Raw genomic sequence first — 17,849 nt, 5'->3', positions numbered from 1 at the left:
ATTATCTTGGGAATATATGGGGTTGGAGTCATTTAAATAAATAATATTTATTTTCCTAAATATAAAATTCTTTTGAAAAAATCACAAGAGATTATTAATTGTCATATTAAGTTTTTTAATAATTTGTGTTATTTTTACACTTTTATCTTTCACGAGAGAAAATGAGTTCATAGTTTATTTAGAACATTTATTAAAAATTATAGAAAAAGATGCACTATAATTACATTTGTAAATATTCTAAGAGCATTTAGATCTTTGCTGCCTTAGACCGAGGCACTATCCCTTCACTTTAAATTTTTATCATTAAAAAAAATATTAAAAATATTGTGTTGAAAAAAATATTTACTAGTCTCTGTTGTGTGTTGTGGAACCTATACAAAAAGTATATTTTCCTCTTTAAAAACCAAATTTTCTATCTACACAAATATATTACGAAAATGGATTATGTGCAGTTGAATTTTCCGTGCAGTCACTTTATAGTCGTCCGATCGTGATCAGACGGTTTAAACAAATACAGTCAATTTATACAAATTTTAAATCATGACTGTCCGATCTTGATCGGATGACTATAAATAGCATGAATGCACGACTGCACCAACAACCCGACTGCACGGAATCCAGATCATATATTACTAGTCTCTGTTGTGTGTTGTGGAACCTTATTAGTACCTTACCACTTAAATTTTTTATTGTTGGTACAGTCCATTGTCAAAGACTAAATGGCAATGCTACTGTAATTTGACTAATTTCCATTGAAAAATCAAGTAGCTTTGTTCAACTTTGAGGACCAGAGATGTGGTGCTTTATTTCCATTTGAGTCTATTTAGCAATCATTAATGCCCAGAGTCTCTACTTTGGTTGGCCTCTTTCATATGTTAGCATAATTTTTGGTTATTAGCTGGCTGCTTTCCACAATATCTAGCCGATCATAAATTCAAATGTTGTTGATTGTTATGATATAGGTATAAAATTTTTATGTAAGTGATGACTAGTTTCAATTGAAAAATATGTACGGCATATAAAATGAATTATTTCCTTCCAACCATTTGCTTAAAGGGTCAAAGATTGAATCACTAACCAATTATTTTAAAGGTTAAAAATTCTTACTACTTAGATCAATTTATTGTTGGTTAAATTCACAATATTTTTAAATGTTAGCGAAATGATTCACCTTTTCACTATTTAAAAAGAAAATGTTCTATTCACAATGTTTTTTGAATGTTAGCAAAATGATTCATCCTTCCACTATTTAAAAAGAAAATGCTCTTGCGCAAAAAAAAAAAAAATTATGCGTCATTAATATTGACAATGCACATCTTTTTTATTTGAACCAAAAAATCATTAATGTTTATTATTTAAAAATAACAAATTAAGGAGTAATTTGATAAGTTTCATTAAACTACGGGTGTGACGGTTTTTTTATATTATAATAATGTAGAAAAATTAAAACAATAAATATTATCCAAATAATAATAATAATAAATAATAATAATAATAATAATAATAATAATAATAATAATAAAATAGAGGATCCGAGATTCAAACTCCAATCATATATGATATTTTTAAAAGTTGAGTTGAATTTGTGGACAACATTTGTTTTCCATTATTACATATATATTCTATATAATTTACAAAACTGACACAAATAAACTACTCCATTATCATTAAGACAGAAATTATTTTCATAACCTTTTTCTATAAGGAAGAAAATTGAAACATTAAACAGAAAAAAGAGAGTATCCTAAAAGCAATTTCAACTTTCAATTAGCAAGTTAACACGAGGCAATCTTCAATGACTTGAATCACTTGATAGTCGAACTTTCTCCATTTTCAATTAAAAATCTCATGCTAACGGTTGATCTCTTCATAACAGCTATTATTATAACTAAATGTAGCCTCAATGGTGTGAATGGAAATAAAGTTTTAGATAATAGCTGCACAATCAGTGGCCTTTTTCATAGCATAATTTTTGAACTTCTTCCTCACATTACCTTTAGTAACTTCAGCTTTAAACAACATTTGTTTGTCTAAAAACATGTTCAAATCAGGTGGGTAGAAATCAGAACCAATTCCTTGCATGAAAATAACATCAATATAAGAAAATGAATAAATTGATCCGAGTCTATATCGACACCAAGTCGTAATCCGGTAAAAAAAAGTGCTTGATTAAATTCAGCAATCAAATAGCCGACATTTCGTAAGAAATACATATGAATTTAAAATCTAGTGTTAAAGTTCATTTCCAAACTCATATGTTGATCTCTCCTAAAATGAATTATCGTACTTATGCAAAAAAAAAAAAAAATTATCGTAGGAAAAACATATGAATTTAAAATCTAGTTTTAGAGTTCAAATACAATACCTGTTTCAGTAGTCACCATCCATACCATTGAGTATCAATGTTGTACCGAAAAATGAATTGGATATACCCATTTTTTTTTTTTTTAAGCAAAAGGGGTGCAGATGGAGAACCAACTACAACACCCTAGATAGATTAATAAAAAGAAGGAAATACAAAAAGAGAAGGGGGGCATGGACCAAAACCTTCTCAAGTAAAAAAAGCAAGAAAATAAAAGCAAAAGCTGCAAAACAAAACAAATAGTGATTTAGCAAAATTTAGCAAAATATATATCCATTTCAAATAGTGATTTTTTAATTAAAAATTAATTAAGCTTAATAGCAATGTATGCATGCTTAAAGATCTAACTGCTTTTTATACATAAGATATAACCGATCAAACAACACACTAAAGGTCTAAAGCCAATAATTTCACATAAATATAGCAATAATATTATGATGATGATGATAGTGGTTACCATCACATTAAACGTAACTATTCACTCTCCTCTACAATTATAAGATAATCAAGTGGATAATCCCATAAATGTTATAAATATAGGTATATGAAAAGTAGATAGAAATGACAATGATGTAAGGAGAAGTGATGTGACATTATAAGTGGCTGACGTGGCTAAATAAAAAAATTTCATTGGTTAAGTGGATTAGGATTTATAGAAGTAGTAGGAAGAACTATTTAGAAATTATAGATATATACATAGATATAGATAGATATAGATTATTTAGCATGGTGAAACTTTTTTTTTACAATGTTTAGTATGGTGAAACTTTTTTTTTTTTTTTACTAAAAGAAATGATATTCATTCATTCAAATTGATAGAGTACATCAGATTCAAGTACAAATTCAATACCGCTAAAAACGAAAAGCTGAATCTGTGAACAAACTCACAGCATCCAAGTTAATAGCATAAAACGACATACTCATGCTTACAATAGTGTGATAAAATTCCGAATCTGCATCATTGATGAAATTAATCACCGTGTACCGAGGTTGATCTGCCAATTCAATCAAATGAACACCGCAAAAAGACGAGAATGCAAACACCGCACAAAGACGGGACGACGAAATCACAAAAAAACTCACAAAAGAAAATTTAATTTATATGAAAACCACTTATTTAGATTAAAACAAATAGAAAAAGATGCAAATGGGTGATTTTGGGTCGAAAAAGACCCAAAATCACCCCCTTTTTGATGAAAGGATGAGAAAAATATTTAGAAAGAAGAAGGAGCTTATCTCTCTAAAAAATTAGGGCCGACTTATTGTTATAAAAGTTATTTTTAGTATGGTGAACCTTGATCATGTGAATGTTAACATGTCTAACTAATGCTCCAAAGATTAAGGAAGTTTTATAGTATCCTCGCATGACCTATTGGATCAAGTGCAACACTGATAGTGCTGCCCTTTTTATACATGCAAGTCCTACTACTTTGTGGTTAGTGGCAGTCGCAGAGTTAGCCCAAAAAATTGGGGAGGACCGCTATAAATATAAAGCAAATTTAAATTGCGCATAACAAAGATTAACATTGTCTCTAGATTGAATATGATTTCCGGCTAGTTAATTTGGCTTACAAGAATTCTAATATTGTGCTAGTCCTTAGAAATCAATGGGATAATTGTTTGTAGAGGTGTACGTGGGTCGGATTGGGTTGAGTTTTGCCAAAACCAAAACCCTACCCATATATGGTACTCCAGTTTGAATCTAGTAAAATAACCACCCATTATAACGTTTGGTCGGGTTAGGTAAATCCACTAAATTCCGGGTTGGATTGGGTTGGGTAGTGGGTTACCCAAATTATTTTTCTATTTTTTTATATTAAATATTTAAATGTCGAATCATTATATTTTTTCATAAAATAACTCAACCATTCTATTTTCTTAAAAAATAGTGTAATTTTTTTTCACCGTAAAAAATAATCACTCATTTTTTTGTGTAAATCCACTAATTTATGGATTGGATAGTGTATTATCCAAATGGTTTTTTTTTTTTTACTTTTTTTAATATCAAATGACTACACGATGAATAGTGCGATTAATTAACATATTTGTTTATAAAAATTATTCAATCTTTTTTATTTTCATAAAAAATAGTATAATTTATTTTCAATATAAAAATATTTAATAGTCAGGTGGCAAAATCTTTAGTATTTTCATACAAATTATTTCAAAATACATAGCACTTGTGGGTTAGTGGGTTTTTTTGGTTGAGTCCGGTTTTACCCGAAACCCAATTTTCTTTATGAGTTTTCCATTTTTGAGTTGGATTGAATGAGTTTGACCGGATCAACCGGATTTGCACAATCCATATACACTCCTAATTGTTTGGTGTTTGCGTCTCAAATGAATTTTATCAATCAATGTCCTAATAAGATGACCAAATTTAAGGCTTACAAAGACCAATAGAAAGATTTATAAAAATAAAAATATAATCGAGATTAAAGTGTGTAAAAAAGAATATATTTATTCTCTAGTTTAAGATTATTATATAAAAAAGAAAAGAAAAAATATACCAAAATAAAAACAAAAAAAGTTGATGAATGAAGCCCAATTCCATGTGAGCTTGTTTGCTTGTTTCTTTGTCCTGTCTTTTGCGCGAGACACAGATTCACACAGAGACAGAGAGTAAAAACCCTAATTCATTGGCTTTGCATCTGTTACATATAATAACCAACGGTTTCAATTATTCAATACGGTAATCCTCTTCCTTCTATCAACTTGTTTTGTTTTTTAATAACAATTTTTGCTTTCATAATCATCATTTAGCTACGCAATTATAAATGAATAATTTGATTAGATGATAAATTAGTTGATTGTTAATTACGGGAAATCGATAATAGCTTGTGAATTCTTCGTATTGTTATTCATTTTGGTTTAAATGAAATGGGAATTTTTCAATTTAGGGTGTGATAATGTTCTTGAAATACCGAACCCATTTTGCAAAATTGAAAATTTGATCACATGCCAATTTTAATATTTTTTATCAATGAATAAAAAAAAAAAAGCTGCTGTTTGACAACATTTTGTACTAAATAATGGATTGCGGAACAATAGCAATTTGTCCAAATTCTGCTATGCTATAGTGGTGTAGCGCCACTGTAGCTGCAATTTAACAACACTGCAAGCAATTGTGATGTAACAAAACTGTTAATCTTCTTGCATCTTGAGCTCTTGTTATTACAAATTGACTAACTCCCCATGCGTCGGATAAGTGATTATTATTTTATGACTTAACTACACATTTGGTCCCTTACGTTTATTTTAGGTTTCAATTTGGTCCCTTATATTTCCATTAGGTTTCAATTTAGTCCACGTGTCAGTGTGTCCAAGTGTGCACATGTTTGTACACATATCCAAACTGGTTGCCACATGTGACAAAACTGATGGAAAGGACTAACTAATGCAAACGGTAAAAATCTAAGGGACCAAATTGATAGGTTTTAAACGTCTGGGACCAAATCGAAACCTAAAATAAACGTAAGAGACCAAATGTGTAGTTAAGCCTTATTTTATATATGAAGCACAAACACTTGACACCAGATAAGACACTGACACAGAAATATGTAATAATTTAAAAAATTTATGTGATTGAATGTAACAATGTGTCGGTATTATGTTGGATTGTACACAGTGACATACTGCATTCATTGGACTATATCTAAGTTACTTTTTGTTTTGTCAATGGATTTTGTGAACATGTTTTGAGTATGATGTAAAGTCTTGACTGTTATCAGTTATGGTTGATTTTCAATTTGCAGGGTCGTGCACATTTGGCGCTTCAGAGTTTTGGTTGAAGTTTCACTAGCTGTGTTTGCTTACATGGTATGTTCAATGTTTGATCTCTTTAATTATATTTTGTTTGTATGCCATTTTATTTAATTTTTTAGTTTTATGAATTTTGTTATCCTGCTCTTCATGCATAATGTCTCTAATACGGTAATAACTTGTCTGAGTAGGAAATTCTTTTTGCTGTTTTTGACCTGTCAGTATGATTTTCCTTGTCTAAGCATTGTGTGTATATTTTTGTAATTTGGTAAATTCCACCAAAAGTATGTGTATAGGTAAAGGAAAAACTTCTATTAGACTGAAAAATGTTTTGCAAGAAGTCATTAACAATACATTGGCAGAATAAGAGTATTATATACCATCCCATGAATATTAATTTGAGAATGAATTCATATTTTGAAACAGTTGGAATTTACTTAACATGACAGTATCTAAAATTGATCCAATGGGTTTTGTTATGTGCCATCTCATTGTATTCTAGAACTTAATTTTCATGTAATTTCTCAATGCAGGATCCTAATGGTTCTATTGATGATAAGTGTGACAATAGACTCTACATTGGCAATCTTGATCTTAGAATTACCGAGTGAGACTTGCTAACTCCCTAACACGGCTTAATTGTTTTTTTGGCAAATGCTAACACTTTCTATTTCTTGATTTTTTAAAATGTGTTTGGATTTCAATTGAAAGAGCTCAAATGCGAAGACTTATTTTTGAGTCGGTCAACCAAGATAGATAGATTGTTTGAAACATAGGTTTGAGTTCCTTAGAATTGAAATCCAAACAAACACGCTGTATCCATTTTTGTTACAGTTGGTAGTAGGAATCAAGTTTTTAAATCATGGCAACAATTGCAGCTGTGTCACAATCCTTGTTATTGCAAGAATCCCAACCAAATGCGACTGATTCTGTCTCAATCGCGGTTGTGAAGACATCAAAAACCTTGATGTTGTGGCCCAGATTGTGGTCACGAACCTTTAAATACTACCTTGGCAGAAGCCTCATCTATTTCATGCATATTCTTATCCTTTTTTATGTTTCCATCGTTTTCCAGAGCTGCTCTACTCAAAATGTTTAATCCATATGGAAAGATAGTGTCCGAGGACTTCCTGTGGCACACTCGTGGCCCAAAACGCGGGGAACCACGTGGTTTTGCTTTTGTTCAGTATAGCACAAAAGAGGTATATTAATGGAATACTTCTGTTACTTTCACATTCAAACAGTTTCTGATTTCCATTATTAAAGTGAGAATGCAGGAAGCAATATTGGCCAAGGAGAAAATGCACGGGAAGCTAGCTTGCGGCCGGCCATTGGTTGTTCGCCTTGCAAGTGAGAGATATGCACTAGAAACACCCTCTAGCTCTACAAAAGCAGTTGGTGAAGGGCACAAGTTGCATCTCACTGGCGGTGGCACGGGACAGACGAGTCGTAGTGCGAAAATAGCTGCAATAAAGAACAAATTGAAGTCCTTAGAGGAAGATAACTCTAGGACCAAGAAGCAGAAGCAGAGTGACAATATATCTTGAATCAATTTTGTTATATTACAACATGTAGAATCATGGGAATATTCTGTGGCTTATGAATTGAATATGATGAAGTTGTTTGTAACATCATTTTAATTGCAATTTATATATATTTTATTTTTGCTTTGAAAATACCATAAATTTATTTTATGCACATGTTTTTAAAATTATGTCTGTTTTTTTTTTTTTTTTTTTATTTTTTTTATATATTACCTAGTTTTATTTTTTCTGCTTTCCTTTTTTTAGAGCCATTGATAGTTTTAAAATTTGGCTGAACTCACATAAATTTAAATTTATAGTTTTCTGAGTGAAGACTCAATTTACTCCTTCACAAACTTTTCTCAACTTAATTTAGTCTTCTACGAAAAAATAATATAAAACTGGTCCTTGATATTTTTACACCGTGGACAAATAAATCTATTACTAATATATTAAAATCGATTAGTATCAAAGTTACTAATTTAGTCAAAAAATATTATACAGGAATCTATGCATAAAAGTAGAAAGAAAAAAAAAAAACAATAAAAAGATTACAGAGAGTTGATGGGGGTTTTCTGCAAGTGCAAAGAATCGTTACCAAGCTGTAATAAAGTGATAAGTTATTGTCTCCACAAGGATTGTGCCAAAATTACTAGTTTCACTTAGGAATTTAGAAAGTAAATTGCTTTGCATTCGCTTTGTTGGTTTTAAAAGAGTTTGACTAATAAAAATAAAGGACAATAAAGTAAATGACAAAAAAGTAAAAGACAATTAAAATAAAAGGTGGTGCGAGTAGACGCACAGGGTGTTTAAGTGTTTCGAATCCCTCCCTTACTCTTCATTATTAGTTATAGACCGACCGATTAATTTCTATTAAAATAAGTCTAGTGTTACCATTCCTTATTTCTATTGCAATCTTATTAGAGTTTAGTCAATGGTTGATAGGTTTCCCTTGGTTTTATAGTATCCTCACCTTTAACGGGTTCAGCCTTTAAAAAGGTGTCCTTACCTTTAGAAGTTCAATGTTTGACAAGTTCTCTCTACCTTGATTAATTAACCTAAACATGCAGAATTTAACTATGCGTAATTCTTAATTCTACCCCCTTCCGCAGATACTGAATTTAATGGTCTCATATAGGTTGAATGAATTGCCTTTATTTTCGGGCCTATTAGTCTGTTGTCACGAGATCAGCTAATTACCTATGGGTTCATTCTATAATGTGATCAATATTAAGAACGAAGAATTAAAACAAGACAAATATGGAAAATAACTGAATAACAATCGAATATAAACTTTTTCGAACCAAATTACATGTCTCAAACATTCATAAGGGAGTTCATCTACTCGACCTTACCTAGGAAAAATAAATTACAAAGACAATAAAAGAATGGAACTTTATCGCCTCGGAACTCATTGACCCTCCGTGCCTCCTCCTTAGAGTTCTCCCAACTCTCCTTGAGTTATCACTATTGTTGAGTGATTTCTGAATAAATAATTGTGAAGGAGAAAAACTCTATTTATAGTTTTTCAGTTGGATTTGGACATTTTCTTGCGCTCCATCGTACGCATCGTGGCCACGATACGGTTCAAAATCGTCTCATCGTGGCCAAGATGGATAGTATGGTGGTACGATGAAGATTTTCTCCAGATTTTCTGTTTTTCTTCAACCGTCTTTATCGTGCCACGATGGATCTCATCGTGGGTACGATGGCTCGCGTAATTTCTTCCTTTTGCTCTTTTTGATGTTTTTTCTTTCCATTTTCTTGCTTCTTGGCCAAGTAACTTCATTTCTCTAGGTATTTGCTTGCTTTTGGTCTTCAATTGCTACTAAAACCTGTGAAGCCCCGATACTCTAAAAATGGCAAAGTATCGTGTCTGATAGTACTCGATACCGATACTCGTCTGATAGTTTTCGATACACGTATCGGAGAAGAATCGTATCGGAGAAGTATCGACAATTAATATTATTTTTTAAAATAAAGTATAACCAATACTTGTCGGATACTTTTCCAATACGCGTATCGATAGAAAAAGCATCGGACAATTAATGTTCTTTGATGATGGAAACGTAGGAGAGGAGACTGATACAATTCATAAGTATTGAATGTTAGAGTATGATGTTACCAACTATGTCTTAATTGGTTTTTCTCTTTGTCATGAGTTGAACTCTGGACCTCCAACTCCTTAACGCTTAGCTCAACTAGCTTAACCAGTTGAGCTACCCATCTCACCTCCCTTTTTGGGTAGTACTTAACTTAATATATGTAATTGTCACTTGTTTTCTTATTTTGAGTAATTTGAACGTTAATTTTTATCATTATTGATTTTAGTTATGTTTATATATTGTGCATTTATATATTTAATTTTAAATTTAATTTTTAAATAATGTATCCCAGACGTATCGTATCGGGAATTTTGAAAATTTTCCCATATTGCCGTATCGATGTTGTATCGTATCGGTATCGTGTCACGTATCAGGGCTTCATAAACTAAAACTACTCTAAAATAGTAATAAAAACATCATCTAATTGACTGTCATCAAGAGTTTAGTCAATAAAAATAAATTATCGAAAGAATATAGAAAAATAAGCTAAATACATAAAAATAAGAATATAGAAATAGAAACATAAAAAATAACTATATTAAAAAAAAAACATAAACAATATTTTTCATTAAAACAATATTTTTCATCAAAAATAAAATAAAATAAATAATATTACTACCAAATTTACTACTAACTATTAATAATAATAATAATAATAATAATAATAATAAAATAAAGTTAAATACTATCAAATTCACTAAATTACCCAAGATATTCCTAATAAAATTTCTAATTTTCGATTAAAAAATATATATGGGACCATTATTTGTCACTAAAACATAAAAAATTGGATAAATAAGTTTTACAAAAAATAACACAATATTTTCACTTATATTTAACAATATCTTATTATAAATAAATTTTCTACATTAAGATAACGATAAACTTAAATATCGAACTAAAGTCAATGGACCTGTGCGAATGCACGGGTCTTTAAGCTAGTTTTATGTTATAATGAATCTTTTTTTATATATATTATTATTGCGTAAGAAAAAAAAATTATTATGAGCACCCCACATAGGATAAGAGCCCACGATAGGTGTCAACCTAGTTGAGAGTTCTTCTATTTCTATGTCTTCTGATGTTATTATGCTCTTAGTTCAAAAAAATGTTATAATGTATTTGAGACGAATATATAAATTACACGTTACTTTTTCCATATCTTATATATTCTCTTAAGTCCTTAGTATAAGATAAACTTTACATTTTAGATTTATTTAGAACCGAATGTATCTAGTTCATTTTATAGGCTAGATACATTAGATTTTCAATGAATCTAAAAATTAAAGTCTCTCTTATATTTTGTTTGAAGAAGCAGCTTATATTAAGGACCGAAGGAAGTAATATATGTTGAGTTTTTGTATGTTGGCTACATTTTGCAAAAACATATTTTAGGCAAAGTGTTGAGACATATGTGCATACATCAAGTATTGAGACAAATGTACATACATATGGAACTACACCTGTGTAGTCTGACTGCGCGCCAGCTAGCGTTATATTTTTATATGCAATCTTTCGAAGATTTGCTTGAAGAATTGTTTCGTGCTTACTTATACAAAAAGGCACGCGTGGTTTATTAGTCTTCAGAAGGCGGCTGTATTAGGTTACTTGGACCTCAAGTATTATATAAAATTAAGGAATCAAAGATTTAATTTTATAATATAACCTCTGAAGGTTTTCTTGGAGCAAAAGATTAATGGTTCAAGGCCCACAAAAGTTCTGCTATATAAAGGGTGCTGCTAACCCTGTTTTACACACCGAAACTAGAATCAAAATAGAATATCAAAGATGTAGTTTTTTAGGGTTTCATGTCTTTAAGCCACTCCTAGGAGAGTTGGTGTAAGTGAACAACTCGGGTTGTGAGATGGTCACATGTCCTCACTCAGAAACATGTAGGTAATGAGTTGAGTAGTGTACTTGGAGGAAGCTTTTAAGCAACTCCAAATTGTGAGCTTAGTCAAGGGTGTTGGCTAGGTATTAGTTTCATGGAAGTGTGTCTTCTTATTTATTCAGAATTGTTCTGTTGATCTAATCGATGTCTGTTATTGAAGAGGGAGTTGAGGATGACCTCATACCTATGTGAGTCTTAGGTAGAAAGTATAGCACGGGTAGTGCTTAAGTGAGAAGATCGTAAACGAGGAGTTTGCTGTGTGGTCTTCGAATTGATACTATTTAGTGGACTTTATCCCTGGTTTGGTATGCCCCCAGAGTAGGCTATTATGCTGAACTGGGTTAACAATTTCTGTGTGTTGTTTATGTTTTTTAGTATATGTTTTTAATGCATTGTTTTATTGTTCTTTCTGTTAAGACAAGTGTGCGGACAAGTGTTGACACACTTTGCTCAACACATGTCTACTGTGTGCCAGAAATTTCAATATATAAATGTAATATAAGATGTATTAGCTGGTTTTATCCATGTCAGCTTAACTCATTGGTAAGAACACAAATGTTATATGCAGGAGATGAAACTCGAATTCCAAAAATATTAATTATTAGAGTTATACTACTCCGTCTCAAAATATAAGTGAAAATTTGTCAACAAAAGTGAATGTATTTAGTCTAAATCTTTAACCAAATACATCAAATTTCTTTAATTCATTTTTGCTTATATTTTGATACGGAGAAAGTAAATCAACAAAGGTTTAATTAGTAAAATGGTCCCTTAAAGACATTTTTTGTTTCAGATTGGTCCCTTAAAGAAAAAAAATGTCTGAATAGGTCCCTTAAAGAAAAAAAGGTCTGAATAGGTCCCTTAAAGACATATCAGTTAATCAGTTTAGTCCTATTCGGACCTTTTTTTAGGGACCAAACTGATTAACGGAGATGTCTTTAAGAGACCTATTCAGACCTTTTTTTCTTTAATGAACCTATTCAGACCTTTTTTTTCTTTAAGGGACCAATTTAAAACCAAAAATATCTTTAAGAGACCATTTTACTAATTAAGTCATCAACAAATGTAAAGTGATCAAGAAAAAATATGTTCCATTCACACGTGCAATGCACGTGTTAATCGTTACGTCATGCTAGCTTCTTGTGAAAGAAATGCAGTCATATAAATACATGATTAGATTTAGACATTTAGTTCAACTCCTATCATCATTTCATAATCTCCATTCCACCAATGGCTATCCTAAAACCACCACCTGTCACTGTTCTCTTTCCATCAAACCCAATAAAATCCCGCCACGTAACACCCCCACATTCTCTCCGCAGTACTTTCTCCAACAACCTCAATTCATGTCCCAAACTCGTGCTACAGTCTCAAACAGCAATAACAACCTCGTATCCGTCGAAGGAACCTCGTTTGTATCGAAGTATTGTTGCTGTGAGGTCACAGCTGAGATACCCTATCATATCTCCTGATGATCATTGGGGGGTTTGGTCTGCTATCTTCAGCATTGGTGCTTTTGGTTTATGGTAATTTTATTCATTCTTCTCTCTTTTATTTATCTATTGATTTGATTATTCAATTTTGTGCGATTTGGTACTCATTTTTCTAATTCCATTTTTATATGGTTAGCTGAGAAATAGGATAAAAATGTTTAAATAAATATTGTGAAAACTCTAATGATATATGTTTGAAGGTCAGTTCTAAGTTGGACTATCTTGATAAGTGGTCTACGGTGAATTAATATTTAAAAATTATCAGAAATATTATTAACGATAGTTGACGAAATTTTCTAGAAATAAAAACTCGACTTTTTTTATTTTATTTTTACGTCTAAGACAGTGACCTGATTAATTTTGGTTCAATGCGAGTTGCATATTTATTAATTTTTGTTGTTTTAATCGAATTTGTGTCAATCATGTCATTATCCCGATCGTGACAATGAGGAGTAATTAACTTCTACTTCCTAGAGATGATGTCTGTTGTCTCGTCATTAGCGTTTTGAATATTTTCAAGTATTGATCCACGGTGGACCATGATTCATATCATAATTTGCTATGTTTGAATTGGTGGTATTTGATGAAATAAAGCATAATGAAATGGATTGAGAATGAGATAACCTATATTTTTTAAAATCTATCTTTTCTATTTCATTTTGTTCTACTACACCTATACCATCAATCCATACATATTGTAAGTAAATAAGTTATCAAAAAACCCCTTCAATTGCTCACTTCTCAGAAGTGCCGTCACTTTTCATGGAAGGCGTGTTTGGTGTCTAGTTATATTCAATGAATTTATTTTTTCAAATTTTTATTAGTGACATGTCCGTGTCAACGTCATGTTTGTGTCTATGTCAGTGCTTCATAGTTCAATTGTATCAATAAATGAGTTTAATATTCATGCACTGTCGATCGGTATGTTGTCAGCATTTCATCAACAATCATGTGTATGACTTGAAGTGGTTCTGATAAACGTCAAATGTTTCTAATGATCTAATGGTTGTGATTATTCGTTACGTAGGTGATGGTGTATATGATGATTTGAATTTTTTATTTTGATTATTTGAGTAGATTATGAAAATTTTGTGTTTTCTGTTAACCATATTATAGGTGCAAATTATCTATTGAATTTGAGAATTTTAAAACTGAAAGTGCTCATACTGAATTTACAATTGAATCAAAAGTCAAAACATATTGAAGAACAAAAACACTCACACTCCAAACTAATTAAGGGACCAAATGTGTAATTGTTTTCATTTAAAATAATTAAAACTATGATATGTTAGTATTGATTTGATTTTAAGAAAATATTTTGTATTTTTGTGAAATACAAGGTCGGAGAAGACTAAAATCGGGAGCATGGTAAGTGCTGCATTGGTGAGCACATTAGTTGGACTTGCAGCAAGTAATGTTGGAATTCTTCCACATGATGCTCCAGCATATTCTATTGTCTTGGAGTTTCTGCTTCCCCTAACAATTCCACTGCTATTGTTTGGAGCAAATTTGCACGAAGTCGTTCGTTCAACCGGGACACTTCTCATAGCTTTCCTACTTGGGTCAGGTGATGTTATTTTACGGAATTCAGATTGAAGATATGTCCGGTGTCCAACACATGTCAGTGTCAGACACCCACACGTGTGCTTAGATTTAATTATTTCATTCTCTAAAAATTATTAACAATGTTGATGTGTCAGTATTCAGCATATGTATCAGTGCTTCATAGATATAGTTTATGAAAGCACTCTATGAGAGCTTTTAATTTGTCCTGTGAAACTGATTATGATGTTGTGAATTGCAGTTGCTACTGTAATTGGAACTCTAGTGGCATTTCTTTTAGTTCCTATGAGATCTCTTGGTCCTGACAACTGGAAAATTGCAGCAGCTCTAATGGGAAGTTATATTGGTGGATGTAAGTACTTAAACAAGTTGCTCCATGCTTAATTGTGCTTTTTGTCTATACATTTTGCATGTTTGAATTCATTGCAGTTTTTATGAATCAACTCTAATTAAATAGTCCTGATTTATATTTTGTTTCATTTTAGCTTCTGCATGAAGCACAGACACAGACACGACACCGATAACAATTTAAGAAAATGACATAATTCAATGTAAATGTAAAATAAGTTATAACCAAACTCATACTAAGATAGGGATGAAGCATTTGTATACCATTGAATGAATACTTGATGCCATAAAAATTGGACTTTAGTATATCTTTTCTTGCCATATGATGAGTTACTAGATAAGGTTTCTTGGTATAATATTTTAAACACGTTCGTTGATTTTTTTTACAACTATAAATTAAAATTGAATGAATTTTCTTTGACACTTCAATGTTGATTATTGTAGCTGTTAATTATGTTGCCATTTCAGAGGCGCTTGGTTTGTCTGCATCAGTTTTAGCTGCAGGAGTGGCCGCAGATAATGTTATCTGCGCTGTTTATTTTATGGTGTTGTTTGCACTGGCTTCTAAAATACCTGCAGAGACCACACCACCAACCACAGGTACTATGTTCTATTTTGAATCTTTGATACAAGATGATCAGGGTTTTAAATAGCAGTCGCGGCAATGGTTGCAGTTGCGATCCTTAATATGGTAGGTAGAGATTCACACTCAGATGCAGTCTCAATTGTAGTCGCGTTGCGGTTTTTGAAATACCAAAATTTGTTGTGTCACAGCCTAAATCACGATTATGGATCTTTTAATTTTTGTTTTGGGGGGTTCTAAGATGCGGTTGCGGTTATGTGGCAAACATTAATATTGTGGCAAGATGCAGTTGCAGAGACCTTTAAAACCTACAATTGCTGTTGCAGACAGCAATATAGAACTACGATCATGATAAAGTCGTTCATTTTTCTTGACTAAGCTAGTTTTATAATTTATAAAATCATCTGTTCATCTTGAATGGAAAAATTTTACGTTAATTTGACGCGTAATTTTGGCAGATAATGCAATGCATATGAAGTCGGAAAATGAGGGAAACATGCCAGTGTTTCAGACAGCTACTGCAGTAGCTACATCATTTGTAATATGTAGAGCTGCTACATATTTCACAAAACAATATGGTATACAAGGAGGAACTCTTCCAGGAGTAACTGCAATCATAGTCATTTTAGCTACTTTTCTACCTAAGCTGATTAGTCCTCTTATACCTGCTGGTCATACTGTTGCCTTGGTTTTGATGCAGGTAACAAATTTTCTTGATTGTTCTATTTTGTTTCATGTTGTAGATGTAGATTTTATGTTGACAATAACAGTTAAAGCTTTGGCAAACTTATGAACACCGAAGACACCCAAGAATGAAGGCGTGTCTTGTGTCCGACATGTGTTAGTGTCCAACACCGATATGACATTGACACATGTGGTTATATTGAACCACTTCCCTTTTCTTAAATTATTATTGGTATCTTCGTGTCAATATTGTGTTTGGTATTCGTGTCTGTATCAGTATAGTATATGGATTACGCAAGGAGGCGGCCTATGTGGAATTTGATCCTAGAATCAAGAAATTCAAGAAGGGCATTATCCATTGTCCCCTTAAGCAAGGTTCATAGGCTGGATCAATATCATTCTTATTCTCATAACCTATATATAGTCTTCAAGTATACTTTTTATTATTTATTTTATTATAAAAAACCTTTTATTATGATACTATTATAGAAAACCTTAGTGATAAGAAAATTAAACCTCCCTCTATGATTTGAGTTCAATTCTAAAATTCCGCAATTAATAAGTTATACATAAATTTCAGTGTAAATCTTCAATAAGGTTGGTGGTTCTCCTTGACACTGCACCATGTGTGTGCTTCCACTAATCTGAATTTAAATATTATAAAAATAAAAATCCTTCCCTTGCAATATTTTAATATGCAAAGTATTCAAACCATATTACATGTTCTAATTGATATATATGATGCTTTGTAAAAATTTCATCATGTGACCTATGATATATATTTGACATGAGAGGCATTTTTCAGGTATTTTTTGTGGTGGTTGGAGCTAGTGGAAGTATATTGAATGTGATCAAAACAGCCCCCAGTATATTCATATTTGCATTAGTTCAAGTAACTATTCATCTTCTTATTGTTCTTGGATTAGGCAAGTTATTTAAGCTTGATTTGAAGCTATTACTTTTAGCATCAAATGCTAATATTGGAGGCCCTACAACAGCTTGTGGAATGGCTAAGGCTAAAGGCTGGGAATCTTTAGTTGTTCCTGGAATTCTTACAGGTATTTTTGGTGTTTCAATTGCAACTTTTTTAGGTATTGGTTTTGGAGTAATGGTTCTAAAACATTTGTAGAAATTATTGTTTCTAATGTTTAGATATGTACTTACAACTAATTGGAAGTTATGTTGTTAACACAGTTTTAATGTACAATTTGACCATATTTCACATGAATTTTATGTAACTTTGTTTGTAGCAAATTCAAGTCAATGTGTTTTAAAACTAATGCAATACAAATTATTAAAGTGGATTTGTGAACAAACTCATAACATCTATGTTAATAGCATAAAAAAGCAAATTGTATAAGGCTACAGTTTTGACTATATTATTAAAGTGTCCGAAATATATGTCTCTGGATCTGTAGCGTTGATTACACCAAGTTATTGATTCCATTTGCACTGGATCAAACTTAATCCCTCAACTTAAAACAAATGAACACCGCACCGAGATGAGACAACAATACTTCGCCCTAAGATGGGAA

The 17,849-nt window shown here is 31.5% G+C and overlaps 2 protein-coding genes across 3 annotated transcripts; both read left to right on the top strand.

Moving 5' to 3' along the window:
* The first annotated feature begins 4,870 nt into the window (after positions 1 to 4,870).
* Positions 4,871 to 7,809, top strand: LOC123906149 (probable RNA-binding protein 18). Of its 2 annotated transcripts, XM_045956001.1 has the most exons (5): positions 4,871 to 5,054; positions 6,118 to 6,181; positions 6,658 to 6,731; positions 7,200 to 7,326; positions 7,402 to 7,809. In XM_045956001.1, exons 2-5 carry the CDS (start codon positions 6,179 to 6,181, stop codon positions 7,669 to 7,671), a joined length of 474 nt encoding a protein of 157 aa, XP_045811957.1. In that variant the 5' UTR covers positions 4,871 to 5,054; positions 6,118 to 6,178; the 3' UTR covers positions 7,672 to 7,809. The 2 variants fall into 2 exon arrangements, with proteins under 2 accessions (XP_045811957.1, XP_045811958.1); XM_045956002.1 differs by lacking the exons at positions 4,871 to 5,054; positions 6,118 to 6,181; positions 6,658 to 6,731 and having other exon boundaries at positions 7,194 to 7,326; positions 7,391 to 7,809.
* Positions 7,810 to 12,838: 5,029 nt separating this feature from the next.
* LOC123906148 (uncharacterized membrane protein YjcL-like) lies at positions 12,839 to 17,568 on the top strand. The gene is made up of 6 exons (XM_045955999.1): positions 12,839 to 13,169; positions 14,477 to 14,703; positions 14,941 to 15,051; positions 15,492 to 15,647; positions 16,089 to 16,330; positions 17,120 to 17,568. Exons 1-6 carry the CDS (start codon positions 12,874 to 12,876, stop codon positions 17,441 to 17,443), a joined length of 1,356 nt encoding a protein of 451 aa, XP_045811955.1. The 5' UTR covers positions 12,839 to 12,873; the 3' UTR covers positions 17,444 to 17,568.
* The last annotated feature ends 281 nt before the right edge of the window (positions 17,569 to 17,849 follow it).

Source organism: Trifolium pratense, linkage group LG2, assembly GCF_020283565.1.
Source record: "Trifolium pratense cultivar HEN17-A07 linkage group LG2, ARS_RC_1.1, whole genome shotgun sequence".
Classification (NCBI taxonomy): Eukaryota; Viridiplantae; Streptophyta; class Magnoliopsida; order Fabales; family Fabaceae; genus Trifolium; species Trifolium pratense.
Note: the sequence above shows the minus strand (reverse complement) of the source record. Positions and strands in the feature narration are given on the sequence as shown.

What these genes read in the sequence shown, in the direction of transcription:
- LOC123906148 (XM_045955999.1), top strand. Translation starts at nt 12,874, where the DNA reads ATGGCTATCCTAAAACCACCACCTGTCACTGTTCTCTTTCCATCAAAC. An exon ending in AGCTTTCCTACTTGGGTCAG is followed by an intron (nt 14,704 to 14,940) that starts GTGATGTTATTT and finishes TGTGAATTGCAG; the next exon opens with TTGCTACTGTAATTGGAACT. An exon ending in GACCACACCACCAACCACAG is followed by an intron (nt 15,648 to 16,088) that starts GTACTATGTTCT and finishes TAATTTTGGCAG; the next exon opens with ATAATGCAATGCATATGAAG.
- LOC123906149 (XM_045956001.1), top strand. An exon ending in CTTGATCTTAGAATTACCGA is followed by an intron (nt 6,732 to 7,199) that starts GTGAGACTTGCT and finishes ATCGTTTTCCAG; the next exon opens with AGCTGCTCTACTCAAAATGT. An exon ending in TTCAGTATAGCACAAAAGAG is followed by an intron (nt 7,327 to 7,401) that starts GTATATTAATGG and finishes GTGAGAATGCAG; the next exon opens with GAAGCAATATTGGCCAAGGA.